This window comes from Schistocerca americana, chromosome 2 (assembly GCF_021461395.2).
Source record: "Schistocerca americana isolate TAMUIC-IGC-003095 chromosome 2, iqSchAmer2.1, whole genome shotgun sequence".
NCBI classification, from domain to species: domain Eukaryota; kingdom Metazoa; phylum Arthropoda; class Insecta; order Orthoptera; family Acrididae; genus Schistocerca; species Schistocerca americana.
In genome coordinates, this window is record NC_060120.1 from 326,231,292 (window position 1) to 326,255,324 (window position 24,033).

Below are 24,033 nucleotides of genomic sequence, written 5' to 3' on the forward strand. Positions count from 1 at the left end.
CTGATGATGTTTTAGCACTGAACTGCACTAATTCTGTTTTTGTGACATTGAGTTTTCATCCATTTTGCTGAAACCATAATTCTAGGTTTCCCATTATGGGAGAGTGAACATCAATGCTGAAAGGTAAATCATTTATGTACAACAGAAAAAGATAAGGCCCTAAAATTGAGCTCTGGGGGATGCCTGTACAAATTTTTTTCCAATCCGAGAATGACTTTTTTTCCATTTGAATTTAGAATAACTCTCTGTTTTGTTTCTGACAAATAAGATTTGAACCACTTCAATGCCCTGTCCACAATCCCATAACTCTCTAACTTGTGTAGAGTAGTAAGTGATTGACCAGTAAGTGATTGACCAAGTCAAAAGCTTTGGTCATATCACAAAAAAATACCTGTGACCTTTTTACCCTTGTCTAAAGCAGAGCTTATCTTTTCAGTGAATTCCCTGGTAGCATTTATTGAATTTTTTCCCCTTTTGAAATCAAAATTGATTTTCAACTAGAATATCGTTTTCTATAAGAAAATTTTCAAGATGTTTTGTAACAATCCTCTCTATCACTTTAGCAAAAACTGGCAGGAGGGAAATAGGACAGTAATTTCCCATGTCATCTTGTGAGCCTTTTTTGAACAATGGTCCTATTTAAGGATATTTTAACACATTCAGGAAATATCCTTCCTCAAATGACTTATTAATAATTTTAGACACTGGATGAGAATTGATGTTATCAACACCCTTGACTACAGTGGTTGGGATTTTATCCCACCCAGCTTTTAAAGACACTATGCATCTTCTACAACCTTTGGGGTAATTCTTTTGAATGTTTGAAGGCTTGCATTTTTTTATATTTACAAAGTTGACATCTACCTTGACCTGGTGCGCTGTGATATCTACTTCTGATTTTGCCACATTTATGAAGAAATCATTGAAACAGTTCAACATTTGAAAAGGATCTATAATGATATCATTTTTAATTTTTATTTGGACAATTTCTTGGCACTTGTTCCTTACTCTCAACTCAGATTTGATGACATCCCAAATTGCCTTTGATTTATTTTCGTGTTTAATAATATACAGATTGTTAACCAATTTTTTTCTGCCTGTACAACTTTTTTGAATGTATTCTTATATCTCTTTACATACCCCAAAAAGTCAGCATTTTTGTTATGTTTTAACTCATTGTGAAGCTGTCTTTTCTTGGCACTAGAAACTTTTATTCCTGATGTAATCCAATTTATTTTATTGGACACTCTTTGTCGCCAGGCTTGAGGGGGAAACGTTTCGTTGAAAACACCTAGGAAACAGTTTAGGAATGTTTTGAAATATTTTTCACTTGATACACTATTATCTAGAGGCCAGTTTATAGTTCTTAGTTTGTTAGAAAATATATTTACATTCTGTTAGCTAAAGTTCCTTTTAAAACATGTTTACACATATTTTAGTTTCCCTATTTTTGGAAGCTCTACGAGCAGTGCTGAATGATCCGATATGCCTAAATTTAAACAGAATTTACTTCTATCCTCAAACTGATAATTTATTAGAATATTGTCAATACATGTTTCAGAGTGGCTATTTCTTCTAGTACATTCAGTGAACTTTACATTAAAAGCATATTTCTGAATTAAATCACAAAAATTTACAGTGTCATTATTATTATTATTATTATTATTATTATTTAATACATTTATATTAAAGTCTGCTGCAATTACAATTTTTTTTCTTTCTGTCTTTCTAAGTCTTTCTAATAAACATTGAAATTTGGATAAAAAGAATTTTGTTACAGCACTCCCAGGAATTCTCTACAAAGATACAATTACAGTATTTAAATCAGTTAGCTCCACTTTCAAAATTACCTTCCTCTTTCAAACAATTGATCTCAGTTCTCTCTTTAAAATTTATTGAGTCCTTTAGAACGATGCAGCAGGCCCCACGAGATCAGTTACCTGTACAAAAACTACTGGCAACTATAAAATGTTCCATTTTTTTTAGAATCCCTATACTGTGTTCTATCAGCCAATGTTAGTTTAAACATACAATTTTTAAATTTAAACAGTCTAAAAGTAAAACTTGAAGTTCATCAATTCTGAGGCTATACCATTTATATTCGAATGCATTGGAAAATGTTTATCTCTGTTTTGAACGCTTTAAAGAAAACATTTGTTGGAGTATATATTATTTATTTTCAGCTGATTCTTTTGTTTTAACATTTTAGCTTTGTCAGTTTCTCTGATTATTGATGATTTTGCAAATGTCCAAAAACATTTTACTCAGAGTCACTGAACCTAGCCTATTTAGATGTACACCATCTACACCCAGACATTCGTTACTTATAAATTTGTTTGGATTAAGGGGGAACATTTGGATATGTGGTATGTGAAGATACATATTATGATTGGGTTATTTATTATTGGGGAGGAGACCAGACAGTGAGGTCATCAGTCTCTTCGGATTAGGGAAGGACAGGGAAGGAAGTTGACCGTGCCCTTTCAAAGGAAACGTTCCAGCATTTGCCTGGAGCAATTTAAGGAAATTACGGAAAACCTAAATCAGGATGGCCGGATGTGGGATTGAACCGTCATCCTCCCGAATGTGAGTCCAGTGTGCTAACCACTGCGCCACCTCACTTAGTTACATATTATGACAAAGATGCAGACTTGAATGCTTCTTTAGACAGCACAAATAATTATCACTAGTGAGAGACAGTTTTTGTGTTATATGAAGTGCATTAGCCATATTCTACTTAACAAGTAAAATGACTGCCAATTAGTGTTGCAACATTATTAGAAGAAACTCCACCATCTGAAAAGGCCTTTGCTACATGGTGACTAGCAATTACCCTTTTCATAATATTGTTACATTCTAGCCTGGATTTTCCATTCCCACATTACTCCCACCGATATCATTAATCCTATAGATTCAAATTGATCATTCTCCCTGTGTCACGCTCCCATCTTTCGCATGTTATTTCCCCTACCTTTCTGGTGCCACACGATCTTGTAACTCATCCCAGGAACCCCTCCTCACCCCCACTCTTTCTCCATTGCATCACAGTTTGCACCCACTAATTCCAGCTCATCCAATCACACCTGCTGTCCCCCTTCTTCACACTTATCCACCTTCACACCTGCTATCCACAGTGACATATTTTTTTTATTATTTATATTTTTTCTTTTGTCTCATTCTGACTTCACGCCAATTTTAGTGAGTTTTTGTCTTTCACTATCATCAACTACCTCAGATTTCATCTTGTTTCCCCCTTTTTCATCTTTCTCATGATTTTTTGCACATTTTTGGGTGTATTTTTGAGAATTTTTTCGGACATAATTCTACATTATTAATGTAATTTTTCGCATTTTTTCCACCATTGTGGATCCTTGCTCCTTCCATCTGTGTCAATACAGAAAAGTTTCGTTATCCCTAGCCACAACCCAATCCCACATATTGTTCCTGCTTTGTTGCTTGGCTCATGGAATCCCCTCAAATGGCCTTACCATCAAATTAGCAATCTCCAGCTGCCACCCCTCCTTCCACAATGACCTCCATTTGTTCAGATTCCGCCAATTCTTACCCCTCACCAATAAAGTCCTGCAAAACATATCAACCAAGCCCAAACCTCTTTGCAGTACCTTCTCACCATTCATAAGATTTTCCTGCTACGCAATCCCAAATTCCTGGAACTCTTAACACACACTGAAACTCTTGCCCTCCAGGAACTAGAGCAACATGCACAAAGTCACCTCAAGAAACTCTCCGCCCTACTCACTTCCTGCTCCTGCCTTGGAGTACCACTGTTCACCACCTCTAGAACAGCCTCGAAACCTCCCCTAGTCTCCTCATAACTAACAAATCCTCTCTCGCAGACTTACTACATTTACCCCACCCTCCAAAACTCCCTCCCACCACCACACAGAATTCAGAACCTAAACAGACCCGAAACTCAGTCATAAACCTTTCCTCCAGATGCCTTAGCCCCACAGAAATATCGGCCCTTTCCAAAGGCCTCACCTTTTGCCCCCACTCCCAAATTAAATCATGCAGGACTTGTTAAAGACCTTCTCTCCTTCTCCTGGTCCCTACAGTGCAAACACTTTTTTGCCACCAACCCTACCAATCAGACTCAACCAAAGAGACCAATATTGAACCATGCCTGACCATGTTTACTCCTCCATCCAACCATGATCCACACCCACTGCCCCCAAACCACCCCCTGTTAACTTTCTCGAATTTCTTAACCTCGAACTTTGCTCACCATCATTTTCCAAATCCCTTAATGTACAAACTAACCTTACATCCGGAGAAACAACCACAGTCCAACATCTAAAAATTGATCCTGACCTTATAATCCTATTTGCGGACAAAGGCTCTACCACTTTTGTTTTGAACTGCAAGGATTACCTAGCAGAAGGACTCTGCCAGCTATCAGATACATCCACCTACAAACCTTGCCACAGTGCCCCCATTCCAGAAATCCAGCAGGATCTCCTGTCACTCCTCAAGTCCTTAGGTCCATTCCAGAACTTGTCCCCAGAGTCCATCTCTCTGCTCACCTCTACCACTACCTGCACTCCTACCTTCTAAATGCTTCCTAAAGTCCATAAACCTATCCACTCAGGATGCCCAATTGTGGTTGGTTACTGTTCCCCCACTGAGAGAATCTCTGCTCTCATAGACTAACATCTTCAACCTATTACCTGGAACCTACCCTCCTATATAAAAGGTACCAACCATTCCCTTCACCGACTCTCCACAGGTCCTGTCCCTTTACCACATGGTGCCCTGCTTATTACTATTGATGCCACTTACCTTTACACTAACATTCCTAATGCCAATAGCCTTACCACTACTGAACACTACCTTTCCCAGCACCCGACGGATTCCAAACCAGCACCCTCCCTCCTAGTCACCATGACCAACTATATCCTCCCCACGTTTTAGTAGAATCCTTCCTAAACACCCAGAATCCTAAACCCCTCACCTGGTTCAGATTCACTGATGATATCTTTGCGATTTGCATTGAGGGTGAGGACACCCTATCCACACTCCTCCAGAACCTCGACAGCTTCTTGCTCACTTGCTTCACCTGGTCCTACTCAACCCAACTAGCCACCTTCCTAGGTGTTGACCTCCACCTCAAAAATGGCTACATCAGTACCTCCGTCCATATCGAACCTACTAACCACTAGCAATACCTTCACTTCGGCAGCTGCCACCCGTTCCATACTGAGAAGTTCCTTCCGCACAGCCTAGCCATCTAGGGTCGTTGCATCTGCAGTGACGAACGGTCCCTCTCAAAATATACCATGGGTCTCACTGAAGCCTTCAAAGACCACAATTATCCTCCCAACCTTGTACAATAACAAATCTCCCATTCCTTATCTTTTCAGTCTCCCACCACCTCCCAAAGTCTCACTGTCTGGCCACAGAAGAGCAATCTACTCGTAACTCAGTACCACCCAGGACTGGAGCAATTGATGTCTGTCTGCATGAATGGCCACTGGGAAACTGTGGCCAAGAAACAAGTGGAGCATCCATGCTGAGCAACCTGCCCAACATGAGAGCCATCATTTTAATGACTGCTTCATAGACTGTGCCATATGGACCTTTCCCGCCAACAACAGCTTTTCTGAATTGCACAGGTGGGAACTCTCCATGTCTCCATAACCCTCCTGACTTCAAACTTCGTTAGTCATTGTCCTCACCTATCCAGCCCCTTCGCTGTTCCCATTCCAGCACTACACAGCCCTCATTCCATGAGTGCACCCTGTCTTTTTACTTTTCTCCTTCCCCTCTACCCCCCCCCCCCTCCCCCCCTGCTCTCCGGCTAACCTCATGACTGCACCTAGCTGCTCTATCCTCTCTCCACCTCGTTCCTGCATGCTCCCCACCAGCATTTCAGTGTTGTCCACCACCCTGCTATCCCTCCCCCTCCCCGACCCCAGCCTCCTCCTTACCCAAACCCAGTTGCCACTCCCATCACGCACTGCTGCTGCGGCTCACATAGTGGCTGGCTTTAGCTGTCAGAGACTGCAGTCGTGTGTGTGTGTGTGTGTGTGTGTGTGTTTTCGACAAACGTCTTGTCAGCCTTTTTGTTGTGCCTATCTGCAACTCAGCATCTCCACTAAATGGTGAGTAGCAACTTTCCTTTTCATAATATTGTTACTTTTGCTTTTCCTCTTACATAATTCAGTACCCTCAGTACTAGAAACCTGACAACAGTACTACAAACCTGACAACACAGCAATATACTAGTAATCAATGAAGGATAATAATTGTTATGCCCTGAATTGAGCCTTATTTACAATTGTGATAATTTTCTACATTACTAATTGGGATTCACAAACTTATAAGTAAAATATTCAAATAATTTTTCAAAGAGCTAATATGATAAGATTTGAATGTATTTTTAATTTAAGGACAACTAGACAAAAAATTTGCACACTGTTTTCCACTGTTCTCTAGACAAGGATGAAGAGTGTATGAATAAGTTATACTTACAACACAGTCATCAAGCATATTATATCTTACAGGTTGCTCAAAACTGACCTTTTTAATCCATAAACAATATAAAAGAGTAAATTTATTGACATGCAGGCACAAGAATTTCGAGATACTTGAAGCAGTCTCTGGCAAGATAGCTGATTATGGCCTAAATAACATTAACATTATCATTTCTGCTGAATAAATATTTTATTGGTCAGCCATATTGTCTCAGAAAATAATCTTGTAAGACAGAAAATACCACGAATATGCTAAATGTGGTAAAATTCAAAGCAATTAGAAATACTTCTAAGTATAAATTTGGCTGAACTGAATTATTTGTCGCCTTATCAATATGCCGACTGGATTTTAATCGACTGTGAAAGACATGGTTACAATAATGTCAAGAGGATAATTTTCTTTTTTCACCTCTGTCAAACTTTTTTTTTTCTTTTTTCACCTCTGTCAAACTTTTTTTTTCTTTTCTCTCTCTTTTTTTTTTTTTTTTTTTTTTTTTACATAAAATGCGGTATTCTTCATAACTAGAAGTAATTTAACACAGTTACCACACGAAAAGATTGTAGTGTATTCATACTGCTCACCATACTATTTGATAAGTTGTGACAAATTTCTCTGCATGTAAAATGCCACAATGTTAAGTTTTGTTAACAATGATTTTGAAAGTGGATAAAAAGTCTTGGAGACAAAATCATAAAACCGCATTCATACATCTTAAGTTACAATAGAAGATACAAAATTTTGTAGTTACTTGAAAGATCCATAAAATTGACATTAAATTTCACATTTCACTTTCTTCTTTGAAGTAAGTTCATGAAAAAGCACAAAAGATGCCTGAAAAAGTAAAGAAATATATACAATACATTACTTAACAATACAATATTATATGACCAGATGGCAGTTATAAGAGTCGAGGGACATGAAAGGGAAGCAGTGATTGGGAAGGGAGTGAGACAGGGTTGTAGCCTGCCCCCGATGTTATTCAATCTGTATATTGAGCAAGCAGTAAAGGAAACAAAAGAAAAATTCGGAGTAGGTATTAAAGTCCATGGAGAAGAAATAAAAACGTTGAGGTTCGCCGATGACATTGTAATTCTGTCAGAGACAGCAAAGGACTTGGAAGAGCAGTTGAACGGAATGGATAGTGTCTTGAAAGGAGGATATAAGATAAACATCAACAAAAGCAAAATGAGGATAATGGAATGTGGTCGAGTTAATTCAGGTGATACTGAGAGAATTAGATTAGGAAATGAGACACTTAAAGTAGTAAAGGAGTTTTGCTCTTTGGGGAGCAAAATAACTGATGATGGTCGAAGTAGAGAGGATGTAAAATGTAGACTGGCAATGGCAAGGAAAGTGTTTCTGAAAAAGAGAAATTTGTTAACATCGAGTATAGATTTAAGTGTAAGGAAGACATTTCTGAAAGTATTTGTACGGAGTGTAGCCATGTATGGAAGTGAAACATGGACGATAAATAGTTTGGACAAGAAAAGAATAGAAGCTTTCGAAATGTAGTGCTACGGAAGAATGCTGAAGATTAGATGAGTAGATCACATAACTAATGAGGAGGTATTGAATAGAATTGGGGAGAAGAGGAGTTTGTGGCAAAACTTGACAAGAAGAAGGGACCAGTTGGTAGGACATTTTCTGAGGCATCAAGGGATCACAAAGTTAGCATTGGAGGGCAGCCTGGAGGGTAAAAATCGTAGAGGGAGACCAAGAGATGAATACACTAAGCAGATTCAGAAGGATGTAGGTTGCAGTAAGTACTGGCAGATGAAGAAGCTTGCACAGGATAGAGTAGCATGGAGAGCTACATCAAACCACACTCACACACACACATGTAGATATGTGTATATTACGTGTGTGTGTGTGTGTGTGTGTGTGTGTGTGTGTGTGTGTGTGTGAGTGTGTGAGTGACAGAGAGCGAGAGAGAGAGAGAGAGAGAGAGAGAGAGAGAGAAACTATGAGTTTCAGAGGGTGGCTTTAAAGCAAATATGCACTATTATCACCAAATTTACAAGTTTAGGTCTCTGGACCTCATCTTTGACCAAGAATAACTAGCAAAATCTTTCCCGCAATGTTATTAATCAGGTTGGACACAATTTTAAGAAGCAGTGTAAATTATGAAATTTTGTTGTCAAATGCTGGAACACACATAGAGGATTAACACTTAGCATAAGGAATGGTTACAGGCTGTCTATATAATGGAGCTGAATGTACATAAATAGACAAACACAAGTCATTAATAGGTTTGTTTATAAATAACTCATCTGCTACCAGTCACAGTTTTCTTTCTTTTATTTTTCGAATGACACGTTTCGGGAAATGATTCCTATTTTCAAGTGTGTTTTTTGTGTTTGTTATGTCACTCCTATGTGATGTTGTTCATGTGTGAGATTCTGCTTCATTTCATTGACTTTACTGTAATATATAAGAAAACATGCCATTTTATTTGGTTGTTGATCTTTTTGTGAAGTCAGTGGTGAAATTTAGAAGAATTTGTACTTACAGCTTTCTTGTGGTCCATTTGTGCAGTCTCTCACACACATTAAACATCACACACAACTTCTTGTACACTTTTAAATGTTGAAAATATTTTACATAAACAAAACAGTTACACAGATGTTCCTACAAGTAGTCAACAGAGATGACATTATAGGTCTTCCACAGAGTATGATACGCTTTTGTACAGAGGTTATTTACCTTAACTATTTGGATCATAATTTACTTATGTCTATTTTACAACTGCGTTTATTTTGATGTGTTACTACTTTTTTTTTTTTTTTTTTTTTTTTTTTAAGTGTACTATCGAAACATCTGAAGAAATTCACTGATTCACTTTCAAGTTTTTCGTTTAATATTTTATCTTTATATTTTCTGTAATGTGAATATATCTCCAGTTCTTCTAGCAAATCCATTTTATGTCCTTTATTTAATCGGTGGAGTTCTTTGACATTTTGCTATATTTTTCCAAATGGGTGTCCTGTATTATGTACATGTGTTGCTATGGCTGATGTGTGTCTATTGTGTGTGTAGGCTTTTATGTGCTCTGTGTACCTGGTGTTGAAATTTCGGCCTGTTTGACCTAGGTTGAACATGGAGCATTCCTGGCATGTGACCTTGTATATTCCAGAGTCTGAGTGTGGATCATGTTACACTTTATACTGTGTATTAGTTTTTGTTGTAGTTTACTAGATGTAGAAAACCCAATTTTTACTTTGTGATTTTTGAAAATATTTGCAATCTTCTGTGATACATTACCAATGTACGGACTGCTAGATATACTTATGTTTTTCTCTTTTTCTTCTGTGGTACCGTTTGTACCTGGGTCTTTCTTCACTTTTTCTAGGATTGTGTCAACCATGGAAGCATTGTACTCATTGGCAATTGGGATCTTTTTCACTGTGTTTATTTCTTGTTGCATGTTTTCTTGGTTCAATGGTATTTTAGTTGCCCTATGTAGCACTGAGCTGTATGCTGCCTGTTTATGGATATTTGGGTGACATGAAGGTTGCAGGGATTGTGGTGTCAGTCATTGTGTTTTTCCTATGAATTTTGAATGAGCATGTTTTGTTATGTCTTGTAATATTTAGGTCCAGAAAGTTGATGCTTTTATTTTGCTCTTGTTCCACTGTAAATTTGATTTTCTCATGTAGATTATTGAAATAATTTAGAATCTCCTACCCTATCAAGGGCAAGGCCACTTGTGAAAACAGCAATGTTATCTACCAACTAAGCTGCCACCAGTGTGCTGCTTTATGCATGGGCATGACAACTAACAAACTGTTTGTCCAACAGGTCGACTGGCAAGATGACTGATGAGGTTTCATGAGTATGTCATCAGAGTTATATACAAAAATGGATGGAAACACAAGGACGCTGAATGTCTTTTGAGGAATCCTTTGGCAGAACACAGCACTGTGAATGAAATCTCAGTCGTTACTGCATTAAATGACACTGGTGCTGAACAGGGGGAAGATCCAGCATTGCCGGAAACCTCTGAAGCCTTGAAAGAGGAACTGATCAAAGAATTCCAATTAATATATGAGCACCGAATAAGAGGAACTATGAACCAATGAGGCGGTAATGGTTGCTCGTCATCCCAGCTCATCTACAGCTAACTACCCTGAAATTTTTCTACGATGCTCCAAAATGTGGTCACCTGGGATTTGTGAAAACTCTAAGCAGAATCAGATGCAGGTATCACTGGCCAGGTCTCTACCAATCCTTTAGACATGATGTGAGCCACTGTAAATAATGCCAACAATGAAAGCACATGCCGCAGTTACCCTCATGGCATCTGGTGCCAACTGTGCCTAAATTGGAATCAACCTCTTCGGGAGAGTTTTTATTTACTTATTTGCTATTTTCTTGTAGTTTGTGATCTATATAAAATAACAGAGCAAATATTGCACATGAAATGGCATGGATGTAGCACACAGTACTTTAACACAATTTTGAATATCTTAGTAATAACTAAGCATTAAGCTCCTTAAGGGGGGGGAGGGGGGGGGAGCTACACAGAATATTTGAATAAAAAGAATAATAATAAAAAAGTCAACATCTCTTAGGGGGGTTTCTAAAGCTGACAAAAGGGAACTGATGGATAACAGTCTGCACTGACAACATCATGCATTGTGCTGCCACCAAAGAGGTACCGACTGCTGAAGCTTCGGAAATCGCAAAGTTCCTTGTAGAGGAAATTTTGACATCCATTCAAGACTAGTATCATAGGTAGTTTCACATTGTGACATTAAACACAGGATGACAACTGCCTTCCATCCACAAACGAATGGCCTCACCGAATGCTTTAAATAAGAATTTGGCAGATAAGTTGTTGATATATGCCTTGTGTTGAACAGACAACCAGATGATATTCAGGATGACTATGTCCAATATACCATCAACAGAACTGAAGAAGCAAGGCAGTTGGCTCACATATGAAAAGTGAAAGACTGAGAGGACTATAATGTCAAGTGCCGGGCACTGACTATAACGTCAAGTGCCGGGCACTGAAGTACAGCTTGAGAGACTGGGTATGGATTTTTTTGCCTGTGCAGAAAATAGGGCTATTGGAAATGTTACTGAAGTGCTACTTTGGGCTGTGTCATATCTTTTATCAACTGTCAGACATCAAATGTGAAGTCTAGGATTGTGACTATCATCAAGAATAAAAAACCACAGACACATCATCCATGTCCTCCTCTGTATGAACTCCCACTGCGGTCCAGAGGAGCAGTCAGTTCCAATGATAACTTCTGAAACAAAGGGTTACAGTTTCTTCAGGGGAGGGAGCAATAATGCAATCATCACTAAATAACTTGCTAAAGATTGCCAGTTTAAACCCAACAACCAGCATTTTTTTAAAAATATTTGTCATTTCTGGAACGTTCTTGAAATATCTTATGTTTGTAGTGTTTGTGTATTCTGTAAAATTCGATGTTTGTATAAACAGCTGCATACTCCATGTAGGTGTGAAATTATGTTCTGGCTGTACTTTGGTGTTCGTAATAAACGTGCATTCACTACTAAGTGTCATATTTCATTGACGACCTGCATTCAGATTTGGACTTTAGTGTGATTATAACATGACAATATTATACGCACATTAAATGATAATAGATGCTGTGCACAACACATGAAACTGATTTGTTGCTCTGCAGCTACAATGAGTGCAGTTTCAGAACTAGCAGTGTAAGTACACTAAAAAGTATGGAAAATTTCATCAAAAGAAGGGAAGTGTGCCTGCAGAGTCATGGAGGGCATTTGAGTAACATATTTCATACATAATCAGAAGTAACATACACAGCAATAATATGTAAATTACTTAACTGCATCACTAAATTTGCACATGATTATGCTCTTAAAAGCTGTGTTCTTAATAAGACATCCTGTGTGTATTTACCAAAGCATCTGCAGCAGCGTAGTGCTTTTGCTCTTCTGACAGCAACTCAAGCTGCCAATTGCTCTTTCTTACAGCATCATTTTTGTCCAAATTTTTGTGAAGCTGTAAGATCAAACATCCATTTTAATGCAAGAAAACAGTATCATGTCAGAAACACACATAGTACAGTGTCAAATACGTATGTGCATCAGTTACACTCACCACATATCTCACAAGTCTTTCTAGACTCCATCTCTGCGAACAATTTAAAACCTTATTTGCCAGGACACCCAAATCTATTATTTTCATTTCATCCATGCTTTGGAACTTAATGGGAAAATCACGAATTAGTTTCCACAGATCACTGAAAAGGAAGAATATTGTCAAAAGTTTTATTAGATGACATCTCTTACTACACTTATTCTTTAGTTACATGTCAATAATGAATGACCATGACGTGTTCATAAACATATTGCTTATACAGTATTATAGCCAACTTATTGACAAAAAGAGAACCAGTGTGTATGCTTTCTGTAGTTACAGCCAGACAAGATGAAGGAAATAGAAAAACAAATGAAGAATGTTGGAGGGAGAGAGAGAGAGAGAGAGAGAGAGAGAGAGAGAGAGAGAGAGAGAGAGAGAGGGAGGAACCATGGTGAAATAAATGTAAAAAAGTGAGAATGTTTGAGCTACAGTAGGGTGAAGCAAATGTCAAAATGCAAGAATGTTTTAGTTTTAATAAGGTCCACAACCACCACAATTTTTTATGTCCAGCCAACGCTCACCATTTTGGACCACTGCATGACTTGACAAAATCTGTGACTGTAGCTCAATTATGTCCTTTTGATGGGTTATGCTATATTTAGTAACCTCGCCAGACAGATAGATGACACGGTGCCCAGTGGTGGTCTGCTACACTATCTGTTATCCAACTCACCTCCACAAGGGGACTCTGCAGTGACTATTTACTGTACATTTAGTGCTATGTAACATAAACTTATGGTTTCCACCACCGCTTGCCTATACGGAACTCTAGTCCTGCTTCATGACACACTATCATGGACACCCGATTTCTCTAGCTTCAGCTGCAACAACTAAGCCAGCAACAACAGTTAGATTGTGTAAATTACCTTGTAGATATTCTGGTGAATGGTTGTATAACAGATGAGCATTTGCAGAATTTCCACCTGGATTTTGTGGCCCTAGTACAGAAAGGGCTTAAATGCAACTTTCCCAGATGCACTTTCTTTCAGCCTTCAGACATATATTTAGGTTATATTCTCAGTGGAGAGGGCCCTTGATCCATCACAGAAAATGTAGAGGCTATTCAAAATATGTCTGTGCCCATATCCATTAATGATACTCAGTTTTTTCTAGAAAAATTGAACTACTATGGATAATTTATCACCCATTCAGCTTTGGTAGCCTGACTGCTGAACAGTCTCAGAACAAAGGAGTAACTTTTCAATGGTCAGAAGAGTGCAATTGTGTTTATCAGAAATTAAAATCTACCCTCCAACCATTAGTCCGAATTGTGATTTACAATTTACCAGACCCACTTGTCATTGGTGTTGGTCACAGATACAGCTCTACACGGGATCAGAGTGGTTCTCTCACAAGGGAATGGTCCAATAAGACATTTTGAAACCTACCCTGAATTTTTTTACACAAGAAGAACACAACGAAAGAAATACACTGTCAAAATTTTACCTGCTAAGAGGCACTGCAAGTATTTAAAAAATAGCTGAAACTTGACAAATTCATAGCACGCCAAGCGACAGTAAAAATGTACACCCCTAATGGTGCTGCAGCAACTGCGCATGCACAACTAGGCACACACACAGCCAAGGTCAGCAGTACATTTGTAAACAGGAAACACAACACAACCCAATCGTAATTTGTAAAGGATGTTTCAGGTTACCGTTTGTTGATAGTTTTTATGACACTGAAGTACACAGTTACTATTCTCTTGAATTAGCCACTCAAGTAACATCCATTACAAATTATCAGTTGCTTTTTGCAGTATTGGTAACTATAGACAATACAGATAAAGCTGAATTAATATTTATTATGCTTTCATAAGGCTAATAGTACCTTTCTTCTTCCAGTTTCACAGTAATGTGGAATCCAATTAACATTCTCAATTTAGCAATGGTGAAATATGAAGAACGTGGCTTCTAGCTGAAATCACCAACTTCTCCTGAGGACATACATATGTGTCATTTGTTAGTTGATTTCCCTAGCATTCATTCGAATGATATCGATCATTTGAAATTGTGGATACGTTACAAGAAATAGGAAATAACTGTGATTATTCCATGAATTGTGGTAGGGCAGATGTCAATTGTGTCAGTAACAGTACTGAAGAAGAATACCTTCCAAGCCTACAAACAAACATGTACGGCAACAGCTGTCAGCGACAAAGAAAAGTCAGTGAAATATTGGTTAAATGAAGGAGGGGAAAAAGTGCTTGAAGATATGTAGTGTGCAAAGGTGTTTGCTGGCCGCGGTGGCCGTGTGGTTCTAGGCGCTTCAGTCCGGAACCGCGAGACTGCTATAGTCGCAGGTTCGAATCCTGCCTCGGGCATGGATGTGTGTGATGTCCTTAGGATAGTTAGGTTTAAGTAGTTCTAAGTTATAGGGGACTGATGACCTCAGATGTTAAGTCCCATAGTGCTCAGAGCCATTTGCAAAGGTGTTTTTGTTTTGTAAAATTGGAGTGTGGACTGTAAAAATGGAAGAGTGAATTACAAGAAGTAAGAAATATGCGCCAAACAGAAACCCAAAACCATCTGAGTGAAAAACTGTTCGAAAGATTTAGAACTGCCCCTGAGAGGCTATGCACCATTACCGAAGGAGATCTACAAGACTGGGCCCTCCGAACTGCATCTGACATGAACATTGCTAATTTCCAGGCTTTGTCAACCTGACTACGCAGGTTCAAGAAATCGTACAGAATAGGAAGTGGGAAAATTACCATGTTTACGTCATGTAAACATGCAGAGCAGCTGCCAGTGATAGACAATGCGATAGAGAAATTCATAGCTGAAGTAAAGACGAAACTTACTGTTATCCTCGCAAATGCTGTTTATAACACTAATCAGTCAGGTTTCGTGAAAGAACTGTGTGCATACCGCACTTTTATCATTTCGGGGTGAAAAAAGGACGGAGACGGTTGCCCAATCAATCAATGCAATGACACATTCATATACAATAATGCCAGTGATAAGTATGAGTGGTTTACTGTTTCAGCAGCTGTATATCTGCTGTCAAGAACTGCAAGGCAAATTAGGACCAAAAATAAAAAATGGTCTGTATAGTTGCAAAAATCTTGTATTCGACATATCAAAATTTGGAAAAACGGGAAAGAATAATTTTCAACATTTCGTTCGAAACGTATTCCTACCAGCTGCAGAAACTCATTCATTGCTTTTGTTGGATTCATGGTCTGAACATAACAAAGCCTCTGTTTTTGTGGAGAATGATGAAAAATCTGTAGATAAAATTTGGATTCCACCTGGACCTACTAGTACGATTCAACGGCTTGATGCAGAATTTTTTTGACAGTGGAAACCATTTTCTGAGAAATTATCAGACAACTTAATTTCTGATACCTCTCTCTCATTTCAGTTTATCACTGGAACAGTATTCTTAAGCTCCAGTCATTTGTGCATTACCAGTTTTCTTCGCCACGCTTTACAAATTCGATCAAGTATGCCTGGTATGCAGTGCAATACGCAGAACGGCCGGGACCATTTCTGACTCCATCCCAGTTCTGTCTAAATAAAACTAGTGCCTGACTGCATTAGTTTTCCTTTGTGCCTGTGTTCCTGATGCACGAAAGATGTTTGTTTTTGTCACTCAACAGACACTTTGCATTTTTGTGATGACTACAGGGAATAAACAAAGAACTGTTTCACTGATAGTCTATTATACAACATTCAAACATTATTGTAAGGAATAGCCTACAATAATTGTTATAACATGTAGTACTGCAAAACACATTTCATTTCAACAAATTACAAGTCCTCATTGATGGAAGTCATCTGTGGTATCAAACAGTGCCATGATTTTATTTTCTCTGCTAGTCACTTTTATCAGAATTATATGTGCAAGTATTGAACTGTCAATATGGAGTTATTAAAAACAAAGGTTTGTATAGTTTAAGTCAGGTTTTCACTGGAGCAAACAAGCTAAAAAGCACGAGTAAATGAGAATTCTGTCTGGTGTACCCAGTAGGCCTCTTGCAGGTCTTTCAAGTGGACGCCACTGCAGCTACTTGTATGTCCCTAACCTTCCCCAGTTGCCTAATTGGAAAATGGAGTCCTGCAGTTCAACGTGGAATCCCAACCACATGTCTCTTGTGGCAACTCCAACATCTGTGAGAAGTGAATGCTCGGTTAAAAATTAAAGTGAAAAGTTGTGGCCTGAACAGGATTTTATCTCGCACTCTCTGGATCACAAAGTACATGCTTTGCCACTAGACCATTTTTGTTTTAGGAAAAAAACAGAAAAGAATATGATCATTAGACCTCACACGCGTAGTGCAAACACTAGCTGTGTCACCTCTTGAGATGATGCTGGACGTCAGTAATTTGTGTTCTCTTTATAAATTTCCCCTTAATGGTAATGAGAAGCTAAGGAAAAATGGCAGCCAACATACAAAGAAAATTTTGGACCAATGCTAAGGAGAGATGGAGATAAAATACCATGTAAAGTGCACAATCTCCACGCATGTCATGTTTCCGTACAAATTGAGAACTTAAATTCTTCCTTCTCTGCGTCATTTTGCATACTTCATCAAGAACAGTGAGCTTGCCATGCAAAATAATCCTCACTGAATGGCAAAGTTTCACATTGTGGCTCTAACAAGATAGAGTCGTATCCTGTATGACGAATGTTAGCTCCAAAAACTAATAACACAGCATTCACAGACAATGTTTGTTACCTCATGTTCTCCTCTGTTCCCTCTAGTATAAACAATTCTACCCATAAACAAGTGAATGGTAGTGAATCTTCTGCAAATACTCATTCACACGTGTTCGCTTCCATTTGCTCCATTCTAAACCAGGACTGAGGTGTTTAAAATTGGTGTCTGTGAATTCCAGATAATTCTGCTATGCAGTGCTGCATGAGTGATTCTTGGAGTCGCACGCTAGACAGGCAGGGCTGTACAAACATCTATTATAAGCTGTTCTTTGCATGGCAAAAATGTGTAACTTCAACATTTTTTACAAAATACTTGCAGTTCCTCTTAGCAGATGAAATTTTGGCAGTGTATTTCTTTCGTTGTCTTCTTCCTGTGCAAAAAATTTCAGGGTAGGTTTTGACATGTCTTATTGGACCATTACCTTGTCAGTATGGTAACTCATAAGGTAAGAGGAAAGGGTAATTGATTTTATGTCAAAGACACTTACTCCAACTCATGAGCATTACTCTTGGGTCAAAACGGAAGTATTGGCCATCATTTTTGGTATCCACAAATTTCACATTTTTTTGTGAGTTTGCAAATTTTATCTTATCACCAACCACAAATCAGTTGTGTCACTTTTTGTTCAACTGCCACAGCTTACAGCCTTCACAGATGGTCTCTCTGGAGAATCTCCAACATTTCATATATTATCGCATTTCTCTGAATCGTAACACAGTCATACTATCTTGCCTTCCGTTAGGGCTTGATTCTGAATCTGACCATCAGCAAAGAGTTTGAATTCAGCCAAACAGCCAACTGAAGCAATCACTCGACAAATTCCCTATAAATTTCCAGGAGACAGTACTGTGACTTGCCATGACCCACTTTTTCAAGGGGCCTTGCAATATCCCCAGTCAAGTTGGCTTGTGAGCTCTCTGGTGCATATCCGCCTGATCTATGCTGTGTATGTTTTATCTTCATCGGTGGCAACAACTTCAGGTCTGGCAAGAGGTGGTGCTCTTTACAGAAGATGAGAAACAGACCAAGATGAAATTCTATCCTCTCTGCAATGTAAGGTGCTTCATCTCATGCGTCAATCCACTATCAAGGATGAAGCAACTGGCACACTACTACATCTACGGCCCTTGTATAGATGGCACTGTTGCATGGTTGGTGTAGCAGTGTGCCATTTGGTAGGCACACCAACAAGGCCAATCCCAGTCATTCTTGTTGTAGCCCACACTGATACAGCTATGAAATCAAGTTCATGCCGACTTTGTGGACTCTTTCCTGGGATCCATGTCTGTCATTGTTGGGATTCCTTTTCTCACTTCTCGTATATTGTGGGAGCCTCAGAACATATATTCGTCATAGAGGGTGCAACCCATATACTGGTAATCAACAACAGTCCTCCAATTTACTGTAGCCAATTTCAAATGGTCTTACACCTGTAATGGTGTTAATGATATTATTGATCTTACCACACCCCCTTTCCATTTTTCCTCACATGGAATGGTGGAAAGGCTTGTTCACTCCATTAAGTGTGAATGCTGAAAGCTTTAGGATCTGCTAAATCAGCTTCATCACTGAACACCTTCCTAGCTTCTTACAGGTGCATGCCCTTTAGTGGTTGAAACCTGACAGAGCTCATTTATGGGTGCCGTCATGCAGGGTGTATGTGTGGACAACATTAAAAAATTCTCAAATTTTTCCCGGATTTCCCAGTTAAAAATACTTTTCTCCCATGTGAAAACACACTATTTCCAGGTTAAGCAACAATATACTTTCCCTTGGAGCTGTAAAACTTACAAATCCTTTGATAGGTAAAGGTTTTATATACTGGCATAGAACTTCTTGGGACTTTATGGACTGAAACACAGCAAAAAACAACGCATTTTGGAAAGATCTTTGATATGTGGCAACAAGTGCACTACATGTTTGCGTATTATGAAAGTATAAATATTTAGGCGAAGAGTTCTCGGGCTTCCAGCCGGGTGGCGGTGTCTTCAAACAGCGACGTTTCGACGAGTGACATACTCATCATCTTCTGACTTCGCCAGAAGATGATGAGTATGTCACTCGTCGAAACGTCGCTGTTTGAAGACACCGCCACCCGGCTGGAAGCCCGAGAACTCTTCGCCAGCTGTATACGCCGGGAAAGTATACATTCACATATAAATATTTATTCCACCAATTACAGCATGGTAACTTTCAAAGTACTGAAATCAAGATTGTGATGCACTTTTGTCAGCCAATCATATCTCATGTTATGTGGTTTGCCAGCCAGTGGCAGCAGATATTCAGAGCATAGGACTTGGATGTAGTCAGCCAATAGTAAAATCACAGCTCAGTAGTGCGAACATACAAATAGGAAAAGTTAATGGTTTAAATAAATATGCATTCAGTATAGCTAGATGACAAGCTAAGCTTTCAGCTATAATACTGGTCATCAAAATATCCCCCCCCCCCCTCTCTCCTCCCTCAGGGATGTAAATTTCACTGCTACGTTAAGGCGGTGTCCCCTGAGGAGGGCTATGCCCATGCTGCTAGTGTGGGCGAGGAGGCATCTGTGCTCTGGATCTGGAGGGCTATGACGGCAGTGGCTTAGCTACCAGATGGGTTACCCAAGCTGGACAGGCCAAAGGGGAGGAGCCAGACAAAGTGTGTCCCACAATGACCTATCCTAAGCCTATCCTTTTTCCTTATCATTCTAAATCAGAATTGTAGCATGGAAAGGGCAACGGCTTGAGGCGCAGAAGAAGATGGCCAGTCTTTTCAAAAGAAGATTTGGCAAATCCTAATGGTCATCAAGGTGGATGAACCTTCCCACAACAGAGTGGCATCTGTATTCCAGTGGAGTGGCCACAAAAGGCATCTGATCCCAATGGGATGGCCTGACAATGATGAAGGTGGGCAAGCAAAAACAAGTTCTTGACAGTATGAGAGAACGTGGGATTGGCATACTGGCACTATAGGAAACAAGATTCAGGGACAAATGCAAGATGGAATCATAGGGATACGTAATTCTGATCGGGAAACCCGGTGTTAGGGAGCCAAAGCAATCTTCTATGTTTGGCACAGCCTTTGTAGTAGATCGTAGATACCTGCATAGTATCACTGCATCGAAGGGCATAAACGAGAGGTTGCAGATGGATACCTGACAGAGCAAGGAAATGTAGGAACATAAACACTCACAGAATCAACCTAGATGTTGTGAAAAAACACATAGCAGAGTATGCAAAGAGAATGGTAGTTCATAGTGATTGGAAGAGAGTGAGGGATATGATGGAAGAAGAGGAAGTGCGACTTGCTACTAACAACAAGAAAAGGCAGCACAAGTGGTGCACAGATGACTGTGAGAATGCAGTCGAGACCAGGAGGAAAGCATGGATGACATGGCAATCCTGTAAAAGCAAGAAGACTTGTCGAACTTCCAGAATGCGAGAAAAATTGCTAGCAAAACAATCAGAATTGCCAAGAGAAGCAGATGGAATGAGAAACCTGAAGAAGCAAACAGCCTTCAAGAAACAAATCGTGAATCTTTTTCAGAGAAATGAAGAGCAGAATTAAAGGCTTCGAGGCAAAAGAACCCTTCGTAATAGGACAAGATGGCACAATAAAAATTAGCGAGAAAGAGGTGTGCGAGGAAACGGCTAGGTATTTTAGGGATTTGCTGAATGCAGAAGCACTAACAGTAAAGTGGACACACTTATGCTCTAGGGACAAAAGTCAGGATAGTCTAGACAATGCACCCACCAGGGCAGAAGTAGCAGAGGCAATTAAAAACCTCAAAAACAACAAGGCATCAGGCAATGATGGTATCTGTGCTGAAGAGATCAAGTGGGGTTGGCCTGAAGTAGAAAGAAGTGTGTACAATATAATAATGGATATCTGGAGAAATAAGAAAACATCCATAGACTGGAAAGAAGCCATTATAATACCACTACACAAGAATGGGGACAAGAAAGTACCGGATAACTACAGGGGCATCTCTCTCTTAAACTTAGCATACAAGGTTTTGTCAAGAATCTTGCTCAACAGAGGTGAAGAACAACTGAGGCTAACAATAGAAGAGTACAAGTGTCGCTTGAAAAAAGGGAGGAAGTGTACAGAGCAGATATTTAGAATAAAAAGGATAACAGAAAACACAGACACAGGAAAGGAAAAAAAGATAATAGTGACATTTGTTGACTTTCAAAAGGCCTAAAATTCAGTTGACATAAGTATTCTGTTTGATGTGTTAGAAGACAGAGGACTGGATGCTACAACACATGCAATAATAAAGGAAACATTAAGCAACACTACTGCCAGGATCAGGTATCGCAGTACGCTGTCAGACAGCTTCGAAATAAAAACAGGAGTCTGGCAAGGGGATGGGCTGTCACCCATTTTATTTAACCTGGTTTTGGACAAAGTAGTGAGACAGTGGAGACAGCTAAATAGTAACATGAAGATCAAAGGTGTGCAAATAGGGTACAAGGTCAAACATAACGCAACAGTGGACTGCCTGGCATTTGCTGTTGACATGGCACTCTTAAATCAGACAGAAGAAGAAGCAAAGACAACACTAAAAAATCTAGCCAAAACAGCAGAAAAGGTCAGACTGAAGATTGCATATAAGAAGACCAAGACATTGAACACTCAGTCTGACTGGAAGATAGGTGGCCAAGTGGTCGAGAAAGCAAACAGTTTTCGTTATTTGGAGGAGAAGATAACTGGTGGCATACAGAGCAACAGTAGCACAGTAGACAGGACACAGCTTTTGCAGAAGCTTCAGTATGCAGTGAAAACAACATATGGCAAGAAAAATCTGTCACGGAATGCCAAATTGCAACATTACACAGCAACTGTAAGAGATACTGCTCTTTATGATTCAGAAACAATCACACTCGGCAAGAGAGCTTGTATTCAGTTGGAGGAGGACGAGCAAAAAATTTTGAGAGAGATATGGGGCACCAAAAAACATGCAGATATCTGGATACACAGAACACAACAGGAACTGTATGAAAATATTGAACCCATATCAAGCGAGATGTGGAAGAGGAGGTTATAATTTGTTGGATGAGGATGGATGAGGAGAGGTTGACTATGAAGATATGGAATGCAACATGTCATACAGGAAATAACTGGGTGAAGGAAGTCGGAGATGACTGGAAGGCTGTAGGAATAAAAGAAAGGAATTTGCAGGCAGTAGTACAGGACAGGGAGAAGTATAAAGGGTTTGTGGATGGTCACAGGTGGCCGGACACTAAAATCAAAGTTGTCTTAACAGAAGAAGAAAGAAACAGAAGAAGCGAGAGAATGAAGAGGTATTTGGAAGAAAGAAGGGTCCTAACAAAGCAGAACAAGAAATTTCACTGATGTGCACTGAACATTTTGTGGATTACCTGTCAGAATAAATGCTCTGATGAGCGCTTTGACTTTTCTGTACAAAAGTCAATTATGTGTTAAATTGCTCAAGAATTCACCTTGCTCTTTTTTTAAAAGATAATTATATTTGTTGCCATTGTTATTGCATAATCTATAATCTATGAAAGAACTAAAATAGATATGAAAAACTAACCTTGAAATTAGTTTTTTTTCTTTTTTAGAGTGTTACTCTTTAAGATATATGACATACAAGTATGCTGATAAGTTTTGAAACACAGCATAAATGGCTGGTCTTCTGGGCCCAGAATTTTTCTAAGCAGCTGGTCCTGAAAGTTTTGAATGAAATTCAAACACTCCATGACTTGAGAAATTAATTGCACATTCTCACATGCAGCATAATTCATCTTGCGTAAAAGGAAATTTACTTTCCAAGTAATGCTTCTCAAATGACAATCTCCATATTTTCCCACGACTTGTTATAAATGTAAATAGTTGTGATGTCATGCTCATCAAAAGCAGTTTCTTGTTGTGAAGCCTTGCACAGTCGTCATCATAAAGCCTTGGACACATTTCACCCTTGGCAGATGATTGTGAGTTTTGTTGTAAATGGTGCATTTTCTTTGTAACTAAAATTTTATTTTGGTGTTATTCTCTCATTTATGTTTTCTTGCTGCAGTATTATTCTGCAGTAGTGGACCAAAGGAAAGGTTTTAGAGTATCATTTCTTACCAGTCAAAACTACAAAAATTTAATTGGAAAGTAAAACAATGAAAAATTCCCAGATTTCCCCATTGTCTCGGGGCATATACGCCCTGTTATGAGACGCTTCTGGATCTCCTGTGTCAAACTCTCCCCCCCGGAACATGACGCACATGCAGCTATGTTGTTCTGCTGTGTGGGTGCACCAGTGTGGGCACAAATATTTGGATGGAGCCTAGGGTGGGTCTGGGGGATCCAGGAGCACCAGGTAGTGTTGGTAGCTACAGCATGTGGGATACTGTGCCAATACTACATCCTACTCTGGTTGCAACATCCTGGCTAATGGCCACCTTTATCAAGGAGTCCACCGCTGCAGCCATATCATTGTTTTTCCATTCCCAGGTATCTGAGGATGGCCGCCAGGTCCTTCCTTTGAGTGTGCTGTGGCTCATTTCTAGAGACATTCATCTGGATTCACCAATCTTGCCACATCCTGAAAGGATGCTTCCACTCCTAGCAGCCTCTGAGCATTTGAAAAAAGGTCCAGACCCAGTGCTGTTGTCACTGGCAGCCCCTCACATTTCCCCAGAGCATTTAGCAGTAACACTGGTTAGCTCACAGCCAGTTCTGCCACATATCTGCACTAGCAAGGTGGGTACCATCCCTGTGTGCT

At 39.3% G+C, this 24,033-nt stretch overlaps 1 protein-coding gene across 2 annotated transcripts in view; it reads right to left on the reverse strand.

Moving 5' to 3' along the window:
* Positions 1-7,024: 7,024 nt before the first annotated feature.
* LOC124596549 (Werner Syndrome-like exonuclease) overlaps positions 7,025-24,033 on the reverse strand; it is a 66,161-nt gene continuing 49,152 nt past the window's right edge. For both annotated transcript variants that reach the window (XM_047135732.1, XM_047135731.1), the window contains 3 exons: positions 12,602-12,743; positions 12,401-12,502; positions 7,025-7,326 (listed from right to left, as the gene is read on the reverse strand). In XM_047135732.1, the coding sequence (XP_046991688.1) occupies positions 7,267-7,326; positions 12,401-12,502; positions 12,602-12,743 (304 nt within the window). In that variant the 3' untranslated portion in view covers positions 7,025-7,266. The remainder of the gene's footprint in view (positions 7,327-12,400; positions 12,503-12,601; positions 12,744-24,033) is intronic.